The sequence below is a fragment of the Lepidochelys olivacea genome (genome assembly GCF_965140295.1).
Source record: "Lepidochelys olivacea isolate rLepOli2 genome assembly, chromosome: 20".
NCBI lineage: Eukaryota > Metazoa > Chordata > Testudines > Cheloniidae > Lepidochelys > Lepidochelys olivacea.
The window spans coordinates 15,789,618-15,812,102 of NC_140430.1; the positions used below are offsets into that span (position 1 = coordinate 15,789,618).

At 60.9% G+C, this 22,485-nt stretch overlaps 1 protein-coding gene and 1 long non-coding RNA gene across 3 annotated transcripts in view; both read right to left on the minus strand.

Annotated features, from left to right (window-relative positions):
- Positions 1-3,722: 3,722 nt before the first annotated feature.
- Positions 3,723-5,357, minus strand: LOC311510630. Its single transcript, XR_014709116.1, has 2 exons — positions 5,125-5,357; positions 3,723-4,056 (listed from the first exon to the last, which is right to left on the minus strand). It is a non-coding gene; the product is annotated as an uncharacterized lncRNA (long non-coding RNA).
- Positions 5,358-17,592: 12,235 nt separating this feature from the next.
- Positions 17,593-22,485, minus strand: part of ITGA5 (integrin subunit alpha 5) — a 50,304-nt gene continuing 45,411 nt past the window's right edge. For both annotated transcript variants that reach the window (XM_084610395.1, XM_084610394.1), the window contains exons 28-30: positions 21,150-21,251; positions 20,657-20,779; positions 17,593-20,010 (exon numbers count right to left, since the gene is read on the minus strand). In XM_084610395.1, coding sequence (XP_084466521.1) covers positions 19,927-20,010; positions 20,657-20,779; positions 21,150-21,251 — 309 coding nt within the window. In that variant the 3' untranslated portion in view covers positions 17,593-19,926. The remainder of the gene's footprint in view (positions 20,011-20,656; positions 20,780-21,149; positions 21,252-22,485) is intronic.

Genomic DNA, 22,485 nt, shown 5'->3' on the forward strand with positions numbered 1-22,485 from the left:
CCGGGCCTCCCCTTTCTGCTCACATGGGCACCAGCTCTCAGTCTCCAAAAAACGCTCTCAGTCAGCCACACCCTGTTTTTAAAGCAACAACCCTAGGAACAGAGCGTGGTGGTTCCAGAGAGCCCAGCCCAATATAACGATACCCCTATATGGGTCGCCAGTTGTGACTGCATCTGAGACCTTTGAATGGTGCTGCTGGGCCCTCGACCATTGAGATAAGAACCAGAATGGAGTCTAGATAAAGGCACAGAGCAAGCTCTCCCAAGAAACCACAGCCACAATCTAGCAATGCAGCATTTCTCCAAGCACTGAAAACTTGCTCGCACACTTAAGAAAAGGCACTTGGAACACCACATGTCATGGTGCCACCTGGAGATGCTGCTTTAATAACAGCCAGCCCCAAGGAAACCTGGACTCATAAAAGGGTTGTAGAGGATACAGCTGGGCGGGCCTGGAACTCATGGCCTATCTTACGTGTGTCTTCGTCCCCAACATCACCCCACAGCTGGTGTTTCTGCCTCCTTGTGAGGCCTTGCTGAAACCGTGGCAAATCTGCAGTGCTGCAGATTATGTCAAGTGGCTCCTGTGGCCAGACGGACAGAGTGCGCCCATGGGCCTGCCCCTCCCCTCTGCAGAGTGCCACAGATCCCTCCCCATCCAGGAGCCTCTCTGTGCCCTAGGCTCCCTACCCCCCAAAGCCACCGCTAGCCCTGCCGAGCAGAAAGCATTCTCTCCCCTGAAGGGGGCGGGTGGGGGTATCCCCCATCTGGGCCAGAGACATCGGGGTGGGAGGAGACAAAGACAGGGCAGCTCTGACCTTAGCCAGGGGTTAGGCCAACCCCCTACCACACCAGGGACACGCACTCACTGCCCCCACCCAGTCCCGAAGCCAACCGGTGATGTGGTCCCCATGGAAACAGCCTCACCCTGTGGGGCGGTGCCTGCTCTTGCCCCAGAAGAACCTGCCTGCTCCTGCTCCAGGCCCAGTGGGGAACTGGCAAGGAGCCCAGTGCAGCTGGCTGAGGGTGGGGTGGGAGGAGGTGATGGAAAAGCAAGGAGACATCGGTGCAGAGTGTGCTGCCAAGTCCCCCTGTCCCCCACCCAAAGCTGGGAATAGAACCCAAGAGACCTCACTCCCAACCCCAGGCAGCGCTCCACTCTAGCCACTAGGCCCCACGCCCCTCCCGGAGCCAGAGATAGAACCCAGGAGTCCGGACTCCCAGACCTCCCACTCTAACCCCTAGCCCTCACCCCACTCCCCGAGTCAGAGATAGAACCCAGGAGTCCAGCCACTGTGTCCCCAGTGCCACTAACCATAGGACAGCTTTGGCTGCAAAGAGAACCCAGGAGCCCTGGCTTCCAGCCCTGGTCCTTAACCACAACAGCAACCGCCCTCAGAGCAGTGACTGCTCCCCAGCGGGCTCAGGCCGGCTTCCAAGCCTGCCTCTCCGTAGGCGCCAGGGAGAGCAGCAAACCAGCGAGCAGGCGGACACAGAGATGGGCGGAGAGGAGTGCTGCTTGCTTTGCCCACAAGTGCCAGGGATGCTCAGCAGATACTAACACTGTGCTCGGCCCACAAGCACCTCGTCCAGCACTGCCAGCCCCTCATGCAAGGGGGCACAGCTCTCCCAGGAGCCCCCAGTGCCGCGTCAGCCCCATGTCCCTGCATCCAGCCAGCCAGTCAGCTATTTGGTTCCATGCTAGCTCCCGTTCCGATATCTGGCTTCTCTTTTCATGAGCCAAGAAGGGTTTGTGTGAGGGGAAGGGGCTTGCCTGGCAGCCGTGGCACATGGTGTCCTGCACCTGGCAAGCAGGTGAGCCCCCAAAATGCATGCCCCCTGCCCAGGAGGACCCCCCCCTTCCCCAGTGGGAGAGATTGTAACATAGACGCTGCAGCTGGACAAACATCTCATCAGTGTTCTCAAGCCAGGTAGGGTAGAGGGGCAGTAGGGGGCATGCACCCCACTCAACCAGTTCTCACCCCAATGCCCCATCGTGATGCTAGGGGGTGCTGTGCTGCAGACAGTGGGGCGGGAGCTCAGAAGGGGGCTCAGTAGGGGACACTGTGCTGCAGAAGCGGGGAGATCAGTAGGGGCGCTGTGCTGCAGGGAGTGGGGCAATGGCTCAGTAGGGGGTGATCTCACCCTTGGTGCTCTCAGCTGAGATTCCCTTTGGGTTATAAATCATGCCCTCCCACAACTCAGCCAGCTCCCTCCTCATTCCTCCCCAAAGGAGTGGCACAGCCCGCCCACTAGCCCAAACCCACTGAGCTGCCCCAGGCTCTGCCCCCACCCCTGGCAGAGCTACGCCCACAGCAGTGGTGTTCCCAGGTGCCTGGAGCTGCCCCAGGGGCCGCGGGACAGGCAGGTTTTGTCTGGGCCTTTCTCAGTGGGGTTAGTAATTTGGAGGAGGAGGCCACTGATTGCACCTGAGGTGGGGGTCATGGGCAGCAGGAGAGGCCCCTCCTTCCTCCCCGGCCAATCTCCCTGTGCTTTTTAAGTCACAGTACCTGCTTCCCCCACGGCCAGCGATTCCTGGCTGCTCCAGGCTGGGCCGCACCAGAGAACATGCCTGACCCCAACCCTCACTTGGCTGCTCCCCCACCCCCACGTGCAGCTCAGCCCCCAGGCTAGTCCCTGCTCCCTGGCCTTTCACCCCTGCTTGGGGCCTCTGGGCAGCCAGGGCTGTGCTGCTCGGCTCTGGGAGAGGGATGGGGGGGTTTCCAGGAGGGGATGCCCTGGGGAGGAGGGGGAACCCTCGACAGCTAGCCAGGAGGAATGTTTCCCCAACACCCACGCCGACTGCAGCCCCAGGGCAGTACAGGGCGGCAGGGGTTCTGTGTTTCGGGGGGGGGAGCTGGGGGCTATGGGGTGGGGGATTCTGGCCCTCCAGAAGGTGGGTCTGAGTTCGAGATGCCCCCTCCCCCAGTGGCAGGTTGCTCATGGAGAGCAGCCCTGCTGGGGCTTGTGTCCCCCCAAGCTGGTAGAGGTTTAAGCCCCAATATACCTGGCTGGTTCCAGAAGAAACAGAGAAGCGGGTGTTGGGGTGTCCCTGGCTGAACCTCCAGGCTCCAGCAGCTGAAGGTTCTGGCTGGTCCTGAGTCCCTGTCTGCAACTCACCATCTGGGGCAGCACAGGAAGGGTTAACACTGCTTGGGGGGAGAGCAGCCCCCCATCCCGGGAATGTCCCTGCCAATCCTGCAGGGGTGCGGGAGCAGGGAATGTAGGGGTGGGGCAGAGGGAAGGGAACAGGCAGGAAGGGGATATGGGCAAAGGGGAGGCCAGGAGAATGTGGGAGGAAGCAGGGTGATATCGGGGCAGGGTGGGCATGGGGATGGACAGGGTGGTATGAGGGCAGGATGGGTGCAGGGGGCAGCATGGGTGCAGGGTGATATGGGGGCAGGGTAGACACTGGGTGATAATGGGGCAGGGCGAGAGCAGGGGGATAGGGGGATATCAGGGTAGGGTGGGTACGGTGGGGCAGGATGGTAGGCATGGGGGCAGGGAGCTACAGGGCAGGGTCAGCACAGAGTGGTATGGGGCCAGCTGGGCACAAGGGAAGGGGGGCGCAGGGTGTGATGGGGGTAGTTCTCTCTCAGGACCCTGCTCCACAAGGATCTGGGTGCAAGAGCTCAGAACTCGTGTTCCACTAGAATCCGGTTTCAGAGTAGCAGCCGTGTTAGTCTGTCTTTGCAAAAAGAAAAGGAGGACTTGTGGCATCTTAGAGACGAACCAATTTATTAGAGCATCAGCTTTCCTGAGCTACAGCTCATGCTCAAATAAATTGGTTCGTCTCTAAGGTGCCACAAGTCCTCCTTTTCTTTTCACTAGAATCCGGGCATCTTCCTTTGATCTGAGAGCGAGCGCTTCCCCTCCTCCCTCCGGAACTCCCTGACACTTGAAATGAGGGATCTTCGGCAGCTCTGACGCCTTTGAAGTTCAGATGAGACAGCTGCTGCCTGGCATTCGTCTGCCGCTCTGCCTCTTGATCGCTGTGTCGCCGAGTTTCTTGCAGCTAGTGAATGATGGCAGTGAAACCTTCCTCCTGCGCCAGCACCTGTCAAGGGGGGCACCCAGCTCCTCAGTGAAACGGGGTCAACTCCGCCAGGGAGACGCCCTGGGGCACCGTGCCGGGGGTGGTTCAGCGAGGCGCACTGGGGCAGGGCAGGCGGCCCAGCAGGGGACCACATGGCAAGGCGGGTGGCTCAGCCCCCTGCATGGGATGGACACCCAAGGCCAGAGTCTTGACAATGCCCTTCCCAAGAGGAGCCCCCAACCAGTAAGTGGGGTGGGGTGAATTCCATGGGAGTGAGTCCGTCACTGCCCCCAGCTCCCCCCTTCCTGCTGCCCCGGGATCATGTCACACGGTGCCTGGTGCTGCAGCCTCCACCCCCAGAGCATTCCCTGCGCTGCTCTGAAATAATGGGGTTCTCCTGACCAGTGCTCCTCCCCCACATGCACAGACCAACCCCCGCAATGACCAGTCCTCTTCCCCCACACAGACCAACTCCCCTCCCCTCCAGACCGATCCCCTCCCAGCGGTCCCCCAGGCAGCGCTGTCCCCCCATCCCCGCAGAAGGCCTGAGGTGCTGCTCCCCCAGCAGAGCCCCGCAGGGGAGTCCCTCACAGCCCTGTGGGACATTCCACACCAGGGAGCCTCTGTCTGTCCGCGGTTCCCCCCATCCTCACCCTGGTGCCAGATTCCTGCCAAGCAGCCCAGAGCCCAGCTGCATCATGCTCCGGGGAGGTGAACTGGCCCAGTGGAGAGGGGGCAGCCGCAGCGCCCCACTTACAGCATCGGGGTAGGGCTGGGGGAGGGTGGCACAGCCAGTGTGGGGGAAGGGCAGAGGGACACTGTCACTTCTGGGCACAAACCCTCGGCCCTGTTAGATGGCAGCAAACTCTAGGGCCTGCCCAACGGGCTCTGCACAGCCCCACACAGCCACGCTGACCTGTGGGCAGAGATCCCAGAGACCCCAACGCCAGAGCTGCAGCGAATCCCCCAGCTGCTTGCAGTGCAGGGCTTTCATCCACCCTGCTGGTTGCAAACACCCCCATGGCCAGCTGAGACATAGCAGTCCCTTCCCACCTCAACAGCACCCCAGTGATGACGACTCCCACCTACCACCGTGTTGCAGCCACCTCTGGGGCAGGGCACAGCTGTGTGTAACACTCACAAAGCCGTGTGATGAAGGGCTCAATCAGCCAGCCCTGAGCTGCAGCCATTGCCCAGGCAGGGTGAACGGCAACGCGACACAAAGGTTCAGGACAGGAAGTGCAGGAAAAACCCAGTCTCTGGTTGGACGTGCAGGGGGGCAACAAAGAAAGAGGCGTGTCATCGCCCGCCTGCATACTTGGAACCGCTGCCATGTGGGGTCAGAGGTCACTCGGCGCCGCAGCCATGCCCAGGTCACAGGGGGCATGGCCTGTAGGCTGGTGTGGCTTTGATGTGCCCGCCAGGTCTCGCTCTCCTGGGGGAGGGAGGACAGGGGGGTGATTGATCCTGGTGAATGCAGCCTGTGGGTGATCCCAGGGCCGAGTGAGCAAGAATGGGGGGGGTGGACAGCAGCCACTGGGCTTTTTTGCACGGAGGTCCTGCCCTACGGGCTGTGGTGGTGCGGGGCGGTGTCTCTGTTTGGGGAATGTCTCTCCCTTCTGAGCCAGAACATCGGGGTCCGCAGTGGGGCTGGCAGCTGGGGGATTTGGCGGGGGAAGCTGCCGGGCAGGTGGTGGTAGCTTCCACCTGCTGGGCCAGGAGCCACCTCTCAGCAGCTCCCCTAGGCATGGGGCAGGAGTCTGGCCCGTTGCGGGGGGGAGGTCAAACTGGGGGCAGGGGGGAACCCGCTGCCCCTGGCCAGGAGGATCAGAGACCCTGGTGTACTGAGGCAGGGACCCTCTCCTGCAGGGCTAGCAGGGGGCTGCGTGTCGGGACGGAGGGGCACGGGCAGAGCTGGGGGGGGCGGGGTTGGGATAGCAGGGGGCTGTGGGTCGGGATGGAGGGGCACGGGCAGAGCTGGGGGGGGCGGGGTTGGGATAGCAGGGGGCTGCAGGTCGGGACGGAGGGCACGGGCAGAGCTGGGGGTCAGGGCCGAGCTAGCAGGGGGCTGCGGGTCGGGATGGAGGGCACGGGCAGAGCTGGGGGGCGGGGTTGGGATAGCAGGGGGCTGTGGGTCGGGATGGAGGGGCACGGGCAGAGCTGGGGGGCGGGGCCGGGCTAGCAGGGGGCTGTGGGTCGGGATGGAGGGGCACGGGCAGAGCTGGGGGGGCCGGGGCCGGGCTAGCAGGGGGCTGTGGGTCGGGATGGAGGGGCACGGGCAGAGCTGGGGGGCGGGGTTGGGGTAGCAGGGGGCTGCGGGTCGGGATGGAGGGGCATGGGCAGAGCTGGGGGGCGGGGCCGGGCTAGCAGGGGGCTGTGGGTCGGGATGGAGGGGCATGGGCAGAGCTGGGGGGGGCGGGGTTGGGATAGCAGGGGGCTGCGGGTCGGGATGGAGGGCACGGGCAGAGCTGGGGGGCGGGGCCGGGCTAGCAGGGGGCTGCGGGTCGGGATGGAGGGCACGGGCAGAGCTGGGGGGCGGGGCCGGGCTAGCAGGGGGCTGCGGGTCGGGATGGAGGGGCACGGGCAGAGCTGGGGGGCGGGGCCGGGCTAGCAGGGGGCTGCGGGTCGGGATGGAGGGGCACGGGCAGAGCTGGGGGGCGGGGCCGGGCTAGCAGGGGGCTGCGGGTCGGGATGGAGGGCACGGGCAGAGCTGGGGGGCGGGGCCGGGCTAGCAGGGGGCTGTGGGTCGGGATGGAGGGGCACGGGCAGAGCTGGGGGGGGCGGGGTTGGGATAGCAGGCGGCTGTGGGTCGGGATGGAGGGGCACGGGCAGAGCTGGGGGGGCGGGGTTGGGATAGCAGGGGGCTGCGGGTCGGGATGGAGGGGCACGGGCAGAGCTGGGGGGGGGCGGGGCCGGGCTAGCAGGGGGCTGTGGGTCGGGATGGAGGGGCACGGGCAGAGCTGGGGGCGGGGTTGGGGTAGCAGGGGGCTGTGGGTCGGGATGGAGGGCACGGGCAGAGCTGGGGGGGCGGGGTTGGGATAGCAGGGGGCTGTGGGTCGGGATGGAGGGGCACGGGCAGAGCTGGGGGGCGGGGCCGGGCTAGCAGGGGGCTGTGGGTCGGGATGGAGGGGCACGGGCAGAGCTGGGGGGCGGGGCCGGGCTAGCAGGGGGCTGTGGGTCGGGATGGAGGGGCACGGGCAGAGCTGGGGGGCGGGGTTGGGCTAGCAGGGGGCTGTGGGTCGGGACGGAGGGGCACGGGCAGAGCTGGGGGGCGGGGTTGGGATAGCAGGGGGCTGCGGGTCGGGATGGAGGGGCACGGGCAGAGCTGGGGGGCGGGGTTAGGGTAGCAGGGGGCTGCGGGTCGGGATGGAGGGGCACGGGCAGAGCTGGGGGGGGCGGGGCCGGGCTAGCAGGGGGCTGTGGGTCGGGATGGAGGGGCACGGGCAGAGCTGGGGGGCGGGGTTGGGGTAGCAGGGGGCTGCGGGTCGGGATGGAGGGGCACGGGCAGAGCTGGGGGGCGGGGTTGGGATAGCAGGGGGCTGCGGGTCGGGATGGAGGGGCACGGGCAGAGCTGGGGGGCGGGGCCGGGCTAGCAGGGAGCTGTGGGTCGGGATGGAGGGCACGGGCAGAGCTGGGGGGCGGGGTTGGGATAGCAGGGGGCTGTGGGTCGGGATGGAGGGGCACGGGCAGAGCTGGGGGGCGGGGCCGGGCTAGCAGGGGGCTGCGGGTCGGGATGGAGGGGCACGGGCAGAGCTGGGGGGCGGGGCCGGGCTAGCAGGGGGCTGCGGGTCGGGATGGAGGGGCACGGGCAGAGCTGGGGGGCGGGGTTGGGGTAGCAGGGGGCTGCGGGTCGGGATGGAGGGGCACGGGCAGAGCTGGGGGGCGGGGCCGGGCTAGCAGGGGGCTGTGGGTCGGGATGGAGGGGCATGGGCAGAGCTGGGGGGGGGCGGGGCCGGGCTAGCAGGGGGCTGTGGGTCGGGATGGAGGGGCACGGGCAGAGCTGGGGGGCGGGGCCGGGCTAGCAGGGGGCTGCGGGTCGGGATGGAGGGGCACGGGCAGAGCTGGGGGGGCGGGGTTGGGGTAGCAGGGGGCTGCGGGTCGGGATGGAGGGGCACGGGCAGAGCTGGGGGGCGGGGCCGGGCTAGCAGGGGGCTGTGGGTCGGGATGGAGGGGCATGGGCAGAGCTGGGGGGGGGCGGGGCCGGGCTAGCAGGGGGCTGTGGGTCGGGATGGAGGGGCACGGGCAGAGCTGGGGGGCGGGGCCGGGCTAGCAGGGGGCTGCGGGTCGGGATGGAGGGGCACGGGCAGAGCTGGGGGGGCGGGGCCGGGCTAGCAGGGGGCTGTGGGTCGGGATGGAGGGGCACGGGCAGAGCTGGGGGGCGGGGCCGGGCTAGCAGGGGGCTGCGGGTCGGGATGGAGGGGCACGGGCAGAGCTGGGGGGCGGGGCCGGGCTAGCAGGGGGCTGCGGGTCGGGATGGAGGGGCATGGGCAGAGCTGGGGGGCGGGGCCGGGCTAGCAGGGGGCTGCGGGTCGGGATGGAGGGGCACGGGCAGAGCTGGGGGGCGGGGCCGGGCTAGCAGGGGGCTGTGGGTCGGGATGGAGGGGCACGGGCAGAGCTGGGGGGCGGGGTTGGGGTAGCAGGGGGCTGTGGGTCGGGACGGAGGGGCACGGGCAGAGCTGGGGGGCGGGGTTGGGATAGCAGGGGGCTGTGGGTCGGGATGGAGGGGCACGGGCAGAGCTGGGGGGGCGGGGCCGGGCTAGCAGGGGGCTGTGGGTCGGGATGGAGGGGCACGGGCAGAGCTGGGGGGCGGGGTTGGGATAGCAGGGGGCTGTGGGTCGGGACGGAGGGGCACGGGCAGAGCTGGGGGGCGGGGTTGGGATAGCAGGGGGCTGTGGGTCGGGATGGAGGGGCACCGTCGTGCACCTTGGCTGAGGGAGGCAGGGGTCGAACGTCCCCCGGAGCAGAGGATCCTCCCGCCCCCGCGTTTCCCTGCGGGCGGGGCTCGGGGCTCGCTGTGTATTTGTGATGACGTGGCGCCCACTGGTGGCTCCGTCCTGCTACAGCCACCAGGTCTGTGCTGGGCGCTTTGAGCCACCCCAGGGTTTAACCCTGCCCGAGCTGGACCTCTGGATCCTGGTGGGGCGGGATGCACGGGGCAGAGCTTCCCAGGCCGCAGCATAGGGGGACGGGGGTCAGATGCCAGGCTCTGCTCACATCAGGCCCCCTAGGCACATGGCAGGAGATCCATGCGGTGCCACATCCATGCCCACCCCTCTCGAGAGACCTTGGGCCACAGGACACCTGGGTTTCCCATCCCTGCCCCGGCCATCACTGGGAGCAGCTGGGGGAAGCTTCTGTTCAGTGAGCCAGAGGAGCCTGGCTGCAGCAGGCCCAGGGGCAGTGAGAATGAGCCTGGGTGTGATGCTGCCATCACAGGAATTGCTGGGATGTGGCACACATGGAGATGTGACCCCCCTGCAGGGCAGTGACATGCTGCACAAGCCTCGTGCAGGATTCTGAAAGGGGCCAGCGGGACCCTGGGGGGCAGACACTGGCCACAAGCCTCCTAGTGCCCAAAGTGGCGACTCAGCCCCATGGGACCAGAGGAAGCAGCTAAAAGGCCTGGGCTCTATGGAGCTCATCATAGAAGCGCCAGGGTGTTCCCTAGTCATGGGCCCAATGCTGGTGACCCCTGGGACAGGTCTACGGCACGGCCATGGGGAATGGGCCCAGTGCTGCTGATCCCTGGCAGGGGCGCACGGCATGGCCACGGGGAATGGGCCCAGTGCTGGTGATCCCTGGCAGGGGCCCACGGCACGGCCATGGGAAACGGTACCAGCCCCGGTGATCCCTGGGAGGGGCATACAGCACAGTGATGGGGAACGGTCCCAGCGCCAGTGATCCCTGGGAGGAGCCTGTGGCACGGCCATGGGGAATTGATCCAGCACAGGTGATCCCTGGCTGGGACCTGCGGCTTGGCCAAAGGGAAGCGATCCCTGGCAGGGGCCCATGGCCTGGCCAGGGAGAATGGGCCTGCGACACGGCCATGAGAATTGGGCCCAGCGCTGGTGATCCCTGGCATAGGCCTGTGGCACGGCCATGGAAAATGGGACCAGTCATAGAATCATAGAATATCAGGGTTGGAAGGGACCCCAGAAGGTCATCTAGTCCAACCCCCTGCTCGAAGCAGGACCAATTCCCAGTTAAATCATCCCAGCCAGGGCTTTGTCAAGCCCGACCTTAAAAACCTCTAAGGAAGGAGATTCTACCACCTCCCTAGGTAACGCATTCCAGTGTTTCACCACCCTCTTAGTGAAAAAGTTTTTCTTAATATCCAATCTAAACCTCCCCCACTGCAACTTGAGACCATTACTCCTCGTTCTGTCATCTGCTACCATTGAGAACAGTCTAGAGCCATCCTCTTTGGAACCCCCTTTCAGGTAGTTGAAAGCAGCTATCAAATCCCCCCTCATTCTTCTCTTCTGCAGGCTAAACAATCCCAGCTCCCTCAGCCTCTCCTCATAAGTCATGTCTTCTAGACCCCTAATCATTTTTGTTGCCCTTCGCTGGACTCTCTCCAATTTATCCACATCCTTCTTGAAGTGTGGGGCCCAAAACTGGACACAGTACTCCAGATGAGGCCTCACCAATGTCGAATAGAGGGGAACGATCACGTCCCTCGATCTGCTCGCTATGCCCCTACTTATACATCCCAAAATGCCATTGGCCTTCTTGGCAACAAGGGCACACTGCTGACTCATATCCAGCTTCTCGTCCACTGTCACCCCTAGGTCCTTTTCCGCAGAACTGCTGCCTAGCCATTCGGTCCCTAGTCTGTAGCTGTGCATTGGGTTCTTCCGTCCTAAGTGCAGGACCCTGCACTTATCCTTATTGAACCTCATCAGATTTCTTTTGGCCCAATCCTCCAATTTGTCTAGGTCCTTCTGTATCCTATCCCTCCCCTCCAGCGTATCTACCACTCCTCCCAGTTTAGTATCATCCGCAAATTTGCTGAGAGTGCAATCCACACCATCCTCCAGATCATTTATGAAGATATTGAACAAAACCGGCCCCAGGACCGACCCTTGGGGCACTCCAATTGATACCGGCTGCCAACTAGACATGGAGCCATTGATCACTACCCGTTGAGCCCGACAATCTAGCCAGCTTTCTACCCACCTTATAATGCATTCATCCAGCCCATACTTCCTTAACTTGCTGACAAGAATACTGTGGGAGACCGTGTCAAAAGCTTTGCTAAAGTCAAGAAACAATACATCCACTGCTTTCCCTTCATCCACAGAACCAGTAATCTCATCATAAAAGGCGATTAGATTAGTCAGGCATGACCTTCCCTTGGTGAATCCATGCTGGCTGTTCCTGATCACTTTCCTCTCATGCAAGTGCTTCAGGATTGATTCCTTGAGGACCTGCCCCATGATTTTTCCAGGGACTGAGGTGAGGCTGACTGGCCTATAGTTCCCAAGATCCTCCTTCTTCCCTTTTTTAAAGATTGGCACTACATTAGCCTTTTTCCAGTCATCCAGGACTTCCCCGGTTCGCCACGAGTTTTCAAAGATAATGGCCAGTGGCTCTGCAATCACAGCCGCCAATTCCTTCAGCACTCTCGGATGCAACTCGTCCGGCCCCATGGACTTGTGCACGTCCAGCTTTTCTAAATAGTCCCTAACCACCTCTATCTCCACAGAGGGCTGGCCATCTCTTCCCCATTTTGTGATGCCCAGCGCAGCAGGCTGGGAGCTGACCTTGTTAGTGAAAACAGAGGCAAAAAAAGCATTGAGTACATTAGCTTTTTCCACATCCTCTGTCACTAGGTTGCCTCCCTCATTCATTAAGGGGCCCACACTTTCCTTGGCTTTCTTCTTGTTGCCAACATACCTGAAGAAACCCTTCTTGTTACTCTTGACATCTCTGGCTAGCTGCAGCTCCAGGTGCGATTTGGCCCTCCTGATAACATTCCTACATGCCCGAGCAATATTTTTATACTCTTCCCTGGTCATATGTCCAACCTTTCACTTCTTGTAAGCTTCTTTTTTATGTTTAAGATCCGCTAGGATTTCACCATTAAGCCAAGCTGGTCGCCTGCCATATTTACTATTCTTTCGACTCATCGGGATGGTTTGTCCCTGTAACCTCAACAGGGATTCCTTGAAATACAGCCAGCTCTCCTGGACTCCTTTCCCCTTCAAGTTAGTCGCCCAGGGGATCCTGGCCATCCGTTCCCTGAGGGAGTCGAAGTCTGCTTTCCTGAAGTCCAGGGTCCGTATCCTGCTGCTTACCTTTCTTCCCTGCGTCAGGATCCTGAACTCAACCAACTCATGGTCACTGCCTCCCAGATTCCCATCCACTTTCGCTTCCCCCACTAATTCTTCCCTGTTTGTGAGCAGCAGGTCAAGAAAAGCTCCCCCCTAGTTGGCTCGTCTAGCACTTGCACCAGGAAATTGTCCCCTACGCTTTCCCAAAACTTCCTGGATTGTCTATGCACCGCTGTATTGCTCTCCCAGCAGATATCAGGAAAATTAAAGTCACCCATGAGAATCAGGGCATGTGATCTAGTAGCTTCTGCAAGTTACCGGAAGAAAGCCTCATTCACCTCATCCCCCTGGTCCGGTGGTCTATAGCAGACTCCCACCACTACATCACTCTTGTTGCACACACTTCTAAACTTAATCCAGAGACACTCAGGTTTTTCTGCAGTTTCGTACCGGAGCTCTGAGCAGTCATTCTGCTCCCTTACATACAGTGCTACTCCCCCACCTTTTCTGCCCTGCCTGTCCTTCCTGAACAGTTTATAACCATCCATGACGGTACTCCAGTCATGTGAGTTATCCCACCAAGTCTCTGTTATTCCGATCATGTCATAGTTCCTTGACATCACCAGGACCTCCAGTTCTCCCTGCTTGTTTCCAAGGCTTTGTGCATTTGTATATAAGCACTTGAGATAACCTGTTGATCGCCCCTCATTCCCAGTATGAGGCAGGAGCCCTCCCCTCACAGACATTCCTGCCTCTGCTTCCTCCCGGTATCCCGCTTTCCCACTTACCTCAGGGCTTTGGTCTCCTTCCCCCGGTGAACCTAGTTTAAAGCCCTCCTCACTAGGTTAGCCAGCCTGCTGGCAAAGATGCTCTTCCCTCTCTTCGTAAGATGGAGCCTGTCTCTGCCCAGCACTCCTCCTTCATGGAACACCATCCCATGGTCAAAGAATCCAAAGCCTTCTCTCCGACACCACCTGTGTAGCCATTCGTTGACAGTCCAGGTGATCCCTGGTATAAGCCCGCGGCACGGCCATGGGGAACAGGTCCAGCACTGGCAATCCCTGGCAGAGGCCTGTGGCAAGGCCATGGGGAATGGGCCCAGTGACGGTGATCCCTGCCAGGGGCCCACGGTATGGCCATCAGGAATGAGCCCAGCCCTGGCGATCCCTGGTAGGAGTCTGCAGCATGGCCATGGGGAACGGGCCCAGTGCTGGTGATCCCTGGCAGAGACCAACAGCATGGACATTGAAAACGGGACCAGACCCGGTGATCCCTGGGAGGGGCCTGCAGCTCAGCCATAGGGAATGGGCCCAGCACCAGTGATCCTTGGCATGGGCCAATGGCATGGCCATGGGGAAGGGGCCCAGTGCTGACGATGCCTGGCAGGGGCCCACGGCATAGCCATGGGGAATGGGCCTAGCACTGGCGATCCCTGGCGAAGTGCGGCTCGGCCATGGGGAATGGGCGCTGCACCTGTGATTCCTGGCAGGGGCCTGCAGCATGGCCATGGGGAACAGGCTCAACGTTGGTGATCCCTGGCACAGGTCCTTGGCCTGGCCATGGGGAACGGGCCCAGCGCTGGCGATCCCTTGCAGGGGCCCGCAGCACAGGGGCCCAACGCTGGTGATACCTGGCCCTATTGGAAATCCTGGGAGACGCATGCAATATTTTTAAATTCTGCTGAATTCTGCATATTTTATTTGTCAAAATAACAATATAATCACGCCAGTTTTAATGATTTTGGTCAATTTATTTCAAAATACCTGTCAGCCAGTATGTCTATAACAATACAGAACAAAAAAGATTCTGGTAAAAGCCTCTCCCATTCAGTTAGGCACATCTGCCCCATCCCCCACTCCCCCCCATCCCCATGTGTCCCTGCAGCCCCTCTCCCCTGTCCCTAGGCTCAGTGCTGTCACCCTATTAGCTTCTGAGCTTGCACTCCAGTCTATCCCCTGCCACTAGCCCCTCTGAAGCCGTCTGTGATTCCCCCAGAGGCCTGCTCTGTCCAAACCTGACTCCGCAGGCAGCGTGCTGTGATGAATTTCTACTCCTGGGGGAATTCTGCAGCTGGGCATGCACAGAATCCCACCCCCCCCCGCGAGAGAATACATTCTGCCCCAGAAGAGCTGCAGTTCCATATTTTTCCCCACCAGAGGCCACTGTGGTGCCAGAACAGCTGGCTGCTTCCTGCTGCTGTTCTCGCACCACAGTGCCTCTGGTGGGCGAAAGGTGGAACTGCAGCACTTCGTGGGCAGAAATGTCTTTTCTGTGGGAGGAAACAAATCCTGTGGGACACGTGAATTATGCATGTCTGCAGTGGTGCAGAATTTCCCCAGGAGCAAAAGTACTTCACTTAGGAAGGAAAACTCATGCACATCTACCCACTAGGGAACAGCTGGCTTGGTGGCGGTACTGCTGCAATGGGCCTGCGGGTTAGTGTGGATCACAAGTTGAATAGGAGTCAGCACCGCCATGTAGTTGTGAAAAAACTAATATCTTCTGGGGCAGATTAACAGAAGTGTTGTATGTAAGACACAGAAGGTGACTGTCCCACTCTGCTCAAGTTGGTGAGGTCTCAGCTGGAGTCCTGTGTCCAGTTCTGGGTGCTGCACTTCAGAAAAGAGGCAAACAGGAAAGTCCAGAGCAGAGTAACAAAAAGGATCGAAGGTTTAGAAAGGAAAGATCTAGACTCCCGTGGTACTGCCTTAGCTGGGTGCTTCTCTAGCTAGCAGCTCAAGGCCCTTCCAGCTCTACATTTGTAGGAGATGTAGAGGTGGTTAGGGACTATTTAGAAAAGCTGGACGTGCACAAGTCCATGGGGCCGGACGAGTTGCATCCGAGAGTGCTGAAGGAATTGGCGGCTGTGATTGCAGAGCCATTGGCCATTATCTTTGAAAACTCGTGGCGAACCGGGGAAGTCCCGGATGACTGGAAAAAGGCTAATGTAGTGCCAATCTTTAAAAAAGGGAAGACGGAGGATCCTGGGAACTACAGGCCAGTCAGCCTCACCTCAGTCCCCGGAAAAATCATGGAGCAATCCTGATGCACTTGCATGAGAGGAAAGTGATCAGGAACAGCCAGCATGGATTCACCAAGGGAAGGTCATGCCTGACTAATCTAATCACCTTTTATGATGAGATTACTGGTTCTGTGGATGAAGGGAAAGCAGTGGATGTATTGTTTCTTGACTTTAGCAAAGCTTTTGACACGGTCTCCCACAGTATTCTTGTCAGCAAGTTAAGGAAGTATGGGCTGGATGAATGCACTATAAGGTGGGTAGAAAGCTGGCTAGATTGTCGGGCTCAACGGGTAGTGATCAATGGCTCCATGTCTAGTTGGCAGCCGGTATCAATTGGAGTGCCCCAAGGGTCGGTCCTGGGGCCGGTTTTGTTCAATATCTTCATAAATGATCTGGAGGGTGGTGTGGATTGCACTCTCAGCAAATTTGCGGAGGATACTAAACTGGGAGGAGAGGTAGATATGCTGGAGGGGAGGGATAGGATACAGAAGGACCTAGACAAATTGGAGGATTGGGCCAAAAGAAATCTGATGAGGTTCAATAAGGATAAGTGCAGGGTCCTGCACTTAGGACGGAAGAATCCAATGCACCGCTACAGACTAGGGACCGAATGGCTAGGCAGCAGTTCTGCGGAAAAGGACCTAGGGGTGACAGTGGACGAGAAGCTGGATATGAGTCAGCAGTGTGCCCTTGTTGCCAAGAAGGCCAATGGCATTTTGGGATGTATAAGTAGGGGCATAGCGAGCAGATCGAGGGACGTGATCGTTCCCCTCTATTCGACATTGGTGAGGCCTCATCTGGAGTACTGTGTCCAGTTTTGGGCCCCACACTACAAGAAGGATGTGGATAAATTGGAGAGAGTCCAGCGAAGGGCAACAAAAATGATTAGGGGTCTAGAAGACATGACTTATGAGGAGAGGCTGAGGGAGCTGGGATTGTTTAGCCTGCAGAAGAGAAGAATGAGAGGGGATTTGATAGCTGCTTTCAACTACCTGAAAGGGGGTTCCAAAGAGGATGGCTCTAGACTGTTCTCAGTGGTAGCAGATGACAGAACGAGAAGTAATGGTCTCAAGTTGCAGTGGGGGAGGTTTAGATTGGATATTAGGAAAAACTTTTTCACTAAGAGGGTGGTGAAACACTGGAATGCGTTACCTAGGGAGGTGGTAGAATCTCCTTCCCTAGAGATTTTTAAGGTCAGGCTTGACAAAGCCCTGGCTGGGATGATTTAACTGGGAATTGGTCCTGCTTTGAGCAGGGGGTTGGACTAGATGACCTTCAGGGGTCCCTTCCAACCCTGATATTCTATGATTCTATGAGATCTAAGCTTTAGCCCAGTGTACACACCTGTGCTGTAGGAGACCCCCTCGGCCTGAGAAGGGATTTGAACAGGGACATCCCACTTCCCAGGGGGGTGCCCTGGGCAGTAGGTGGGCTATAGAGTGGGGAGAAGATTGACAGCACCTGAACACCCCATAGCCCAGGACTCTCACCTGGGTGATGGGAGAAGGAATGGGACCGGGGTCCCTGTCAGAGAGGGGAATTGAACCAGGGTTTCCCACATCCAGGGTGAATGTGCAAAGCCCTGGGGCTGAGGGTTAAAAGCTGGAGTGATGCAGGTGCTCCTGCTGTTCATGCAAGACCCGGCTTGGGGCTGGACTCCAGGAGAGGGGCTCTGGGCAGTGGCCAGCAGAGAAAGGCGGCCCCTGCAGCCTGGATCTGGGCACCTGAGAGGACCCCCCAGCCCTCGCTGGTCTCTGCTATTGACTGGCTTAGCTGGCTGGCGTTTGGGGAGCTCATTCTTAGGCTCCTCTCTCCCCACGCGGATTGTACAGGGAGCCGGGGCACCCTACACAGGCTTTGGGGATGCTGCTGAGTGGCTGGTGCACACGGAGTCCCAGGTCCCACCCTCTCCCGCAGGGGGAGCAGCGCATGCATATGCACACACAGGTCCCATCCTGTTTAGCAGGCTGCAGTGGCACACACCAGCCCCATGCGCTCCAGCAGGGTGCACTGGTGCATATGCACACACAGGTCCCATCCTGACCAGCAGGGGGCAGCAGCACACACAGGTCCCATCCTGACCAGCAGGGGGCAGCAGCACACACAGGTCCCATCCTGACCAGCAGGGGGCAGCAGCACACATGCACACGCGCACAGACACACACAGGTCCCATCCTCTCTCTCTCTCCCCAGAGCTGCTCGCATCCACTAATCATGCCCGAGGGTGACCAAGGCAGAGCCATCAATGACCAGGCGAGGAAGGGTCTTTAGAACACATTTAATAATAAAACAACAATAGAGAGTGAGCGCCTCCCTGAGGCAGGAAGCTGGATCCCCCCCCAACCAATTAGTGACAACAGCCCCCCCCCACCCCGCTCACTTTCCTTCAAGAGGAGGGTGGGGAACCTGTTTTTTTTCCCCCATTCACCAAAAATTTCCAACCCTTCCCCCCCTTCTCTCAAACCAACAGCAAATCAACACAGAACAGAGAGGGGAGAGTGTCCGCCATGGGGAGGGCCCCAGTCCCAGGGACCGTCCCCCCAGTACACAGCACCAAGGGACACCAGGGCTCTGGCCTCCTGAGCGGGGATCTGCCCCCATGGAGGGCAGAGGGTGCTGGGGGGCTGTTTGGAACAGCCAATATAAAGTGGAAGGATAAATACCAAGAAGAGGATCCCCCACCCGGGCTGGCAGGGGCTGCAAGCTGTAGTGCAATTTTGACTCTCGGCTGCTGCACGTGCCCTGGCAGTGGCTGCAGAGATCCGCAGGGCTGGCGTTTCTGATGAGCCCTGATCCCAGTGGGCCACGTTCCAGTGAGAATCCAGCAGCTGCCAGAGCCCCACCCCCAGCCACGGGACCCCGCCCTCGATCCCCTGCCCATGGCCTGCGGGAGAGAGGAATGAAGACTTGGCCCCCAATTTGCCTGAGGCACTGACGGCCTGGACCCCCAGAACGGCCCTGGGAGCACGAGTTACAATCTCATCTGAGCCCCCCTGGCCCCGGGAGAGGGAGGGTCAGGATCCAGGGCTCTGGCTCAGCCTGGCAGAGCGAGGAGTTCCCGGCCCTGAGAAGGGTGTGCTGCCTGGGATCCCAGTGAGAGGATGGGGGGTCTAGGCCAGGGTCTGGCTGCACAGTAGCTCCAGTCCTGGCCCTTCCAGCAGCCTGGCTGTCTTGTTTGCTGGTACCAGCAGTGCTGGTATCTGGACTGGGCCACTAGGGCAAGAGCTGCCCTTTCCACATAGTGCCCACCTGGAGCCCAGAGCCCCCTCAGACACCCCTCCTGCCGGAATGGCTGGGGTCAGTTCAACAGCAAGTGCTGTCTGGGAGTGAGACCAGGTACCTGGCTGCAAGACTAGGCACCAGCGCGTGGCCCAGGGGGCGATGGGGCAGAGCCCGCGGAGTAGGCTGCTCTGGCATCCCTCTCTAGGGCAGAGTCTGCCCAGACTGGGGACAGCTGCACAGGAAAGCCAGGCAAAACCCAGCGCTCTCCATGGGGGTCCTGCCAGGCTATGCCATCCCTGAGGGCCAGCATCGGAGGGCAGTGCAGGGCCAGCTCGGGGCCACCCCCAGATTTCAGACAGGAGACATAACATAATAATTTAGAGATGCTGCAAGCAGGCTGGAGGGGAAGGGGAATGGGGCTGGGGAGGGGGCTGGCCCTACAACGTGGGGTCAGTGCAAAGCGGGGAGCACCTGGGCCAGACCTCCAACCACATGAGAAAATTCCTGATCATAATTAAGAAGATTAATACTGACGTCGAAGGGTTTATTGCACTTGGAGAGACTTTAAATTAGAGCCCAGAATCCTGGCCGCAGCCCCTTGCTGGGCTGCGAGCTCAGGGCTGGTGCAGGCACAGCTGGCGGGCCATGGCTTCGGCTTCCTATGCTGCAATCTTTGGCATCGCTGAGAGTGGCCCCGAGGACCCCTGACTGGAAGTGTCCATCATGTCCTCGGGGGAGCTGCCTCAGACAGGAAGTGGGCTGGGGAAGGCAGGAAGTCCTGCCCAGCTCCATGGCGGTGGCTGCATGGGGTGATTGTGCTTGTCCAGCCGAGCTCCGGCAAGTCTGAGTGGACGGGCAGCTTGTAAACTGTCCAGTTCAGACTCCATGACCCTGTGCCAACACCAGCCGGCCGGACAGAGGGACGGCATTTCACGCTGGGCCGCGGGAGGAGTCCACGGCTCCGCAGAGCCCAGCAGGGCCTCCCGGCAGCCTTCAAGTATTGCCCATGGCTGGAGAGCGCAGCCCTCAGCATCTGACCCGCCGGGGCGCCCGCAGAGGGCAGTGGGTGGCTGCCGGGGTCTGGCGCCGAGGGGAGGCAGAGATGCCACCCCATAGGCACAGAGCGGGCAGGGCGCTCTCCAGTTGCTGCTGCAGTCCTGGGGGCTCACCTCATGGCCCCCCACGGTGGGGCTTCCTTGGGTCTGTCTCTGCCCCATTGGCAAGCTTGCTGGGTGCAGCCCGTTCTTGCTGTGCCAGGCCGCGCCGCCCCTCCCCGATGCTGCTCTGCGGCGGCCGCACCAGAAAAAGCAAACAAGACAGACAGACAAACAGAGCCCAGATGCGCAGAGCAGCCGGGCGGCCCTGGCCCCGCTATGCCTCTGAGGCCGCCTGTGGCTTGAGCTGAGCCTTCTCCATGGCCGTGCCGTAGGGCAGGGAGCGTTTGAAAAACCCCAGCTGCAGAGACAAGAGGCAGAGAAGCCGGGCAGCGAGCGCACAAGGCAGTACTGGAACCCCAGCACGCCCCAGCGGCCCCGAGAACGCCTGCCCCATCTCCCAGGCCCCCTGCTCCCGTCACCTGCCCCACTTCTGACCCCAGAGCTGGGCATAGAACCCAGGAATCCCAGCCCCTCCCCCTACTGATCCCCAAGCTCCAGAGCTGTAACTCCAGTCCTGGGTGGAGTTCTTTCTGGGAGACCCTCGCCTGCCCTTTCCCTGCTGGCACAGCCCCACCCTGGCACTGCTCTATCCCAGCCTGCGGAGAGCTCCCTCCTCCACTGGAGCCTGATGGATGTTCACAGGTGTTGAGACCCCAGCCCACTGGCTCAGGACCTGCATGGTGCTGGTGTCTGTTCCCTGCCTGGGGAGGGAGAAGTGCTTGCTTCCCAGCTGCACGCCCGGGGAAGCTGGCACCGATTGCCCAGTGGTGCGGCGAGCCTTGCTGAGCTGAGTGACGCCTGCCAGCCCTGGTGCAGTGTGCCCGCAGGAGGACAGCCAGGCCTCTGCTCCCAGGGCTGGTTCTGGAGGCTGCTGGCCACCCCCCCGCACCCCAGCCCACGCACTCTCCAGCTCCAGCCGGCCGCTCCCGGCCCCGTGCACTCACCTTGTACAGCACGTAGATGAGCAGTGCCAGCAGCAGCAGCCCGAGCAGGATGGCCAGGATGATGATCCAGAGCGGGACCCCGTGGCTGCTCTCCAGTTTCGCCCACTGAATCGCCGTGGACACCTGCCGACGCCGTGAGATGGGGAGGGTGAGACAGCTGCTGGGGCCTGAGCTCCCCTCAGAGCCTCTTGCTTCCCCGGCCTGTAGCAGGCTGCTCTCCTGAACCCCATGTGGGCCCAGACCTTGTTCCCACGCTCTGAGCTCCCAGAGCTGAGCTGTCAGGCCCAGAGAGCTGACCAGCCTGGAACGACAGGTTAAGGCCCTCTCCTACACACGCACTCAGCTGGTCACTGGGCCTGGGGTGGGGGTGGTGGGGACCAGCCACAGGCTCCTCTCACCTGGGACTGGGCTGGGCTTTGACTCTGCCCCAGGCACCCCCCATATGTCCCCCTCTGCCCCATCCGCTCTGCATGGCCCATGGGCAGCCACTGACCTTTAAGGCCTCGCTGGGGTAATCCTGGGGCTGGATCTTGTAGGGCATCCTGTGGACCTGGTACACGGCCTCGCACTGCAGGGCCTGAGGCTGGTTCTCTTTCTGCAGGGAAACCCGGAAGGGCAGGTTGGCAACATACAGCAACAGGATCTGGAGGGTAGCGGGTGCCCCGGCGCAGCTGGGCAATGGCCGCGGGGAGAGGGCGGGCTCAGGACAGGGCTGGGCACTGCCAGCAATCAGCCCTTGGAGCTCATGCATGGCCCAGATGTCAGGGCAATTTGCTTCTGTCGGCCTCAGGTCCAGGAAGCCATGGGTGCTGGTAACACAGGGGTCAGCTAACAGCCCTGGAGGGGCTTTGCAAGATACAGCTGCCTTTGGGGTGGGGAGATGACCCACCCACAGAGCAGGGCACCACCAGAAGGGCCAGGACGCTGGTTTTACACCTTCCCTCCACTACCCTTTGAGCAGCACAGTCAGCCCTTCACCCCTGGCACCCAACTTACCCCCCGCAGCACAGCCATTCTCACCCTGGGGGCACCCACACTGCAGCATAACACCCCCTTATGCTGCATTGGGGTCAGGACTGAGTAAGGGGAGAGCATCCCCCAATGCTTCCTGCACACCCTGGGTGCTCTTTGCTGGTCTCCCATCTCAGCATTGACCAGGGCTGACCCTGCTTAGCTGGAAAGGCCCAACAGGCACCAAGAGCAGCATGCAACAGCTCCAGCTCAGCTCTAAGCTACCAGCTGTGGGGCTGCCATAACAGCAGGGCTGACGCCGCACCGGGAAAAGCTGCGATGGGTGACCCCAGATACAGTTGCAGCGAAGGGATCCTGGCTGGGGTTAGGAGAAGGGAAAGGACGAGCTGACCAGGCTGCAATCAGGGGACGCTGGGCTCTGTCCTGGGCAAATTTCGTTAATGATCTGGAGGATGGCGTGGATTGCACCCTCAGGTTTGCAGATGACCCTGAACTGGGAGGAGTGGTAGATACGCTGGAGGGCCGGGATAGGATACAGAGGGACCTAGACAAATTGGAGGATTGGGCCAAAAGAAATCTGATGAGATTCAACAAGGACAAGTGCAGAGCCCTGCACTTAGGATGGAAGAATCCCATGCACCGCTACAGACTAGGGATCGAATGGCTAGGGAGCAGTTCTGCAGAACGGGACCCGGGAATTACAGTGGATGAGAAGCTGGATATGAGTCAACAGTGTGCCCTTGTTGCCAAGAAGGCTAACAGCATTTTGGGCTGTATAAGTAGGGGCATTGCCAGCAGATCGAGGGATGTGATCATTCTCCTCTATTCAGCATTGGTGAGACCTCATCTGGAGTATC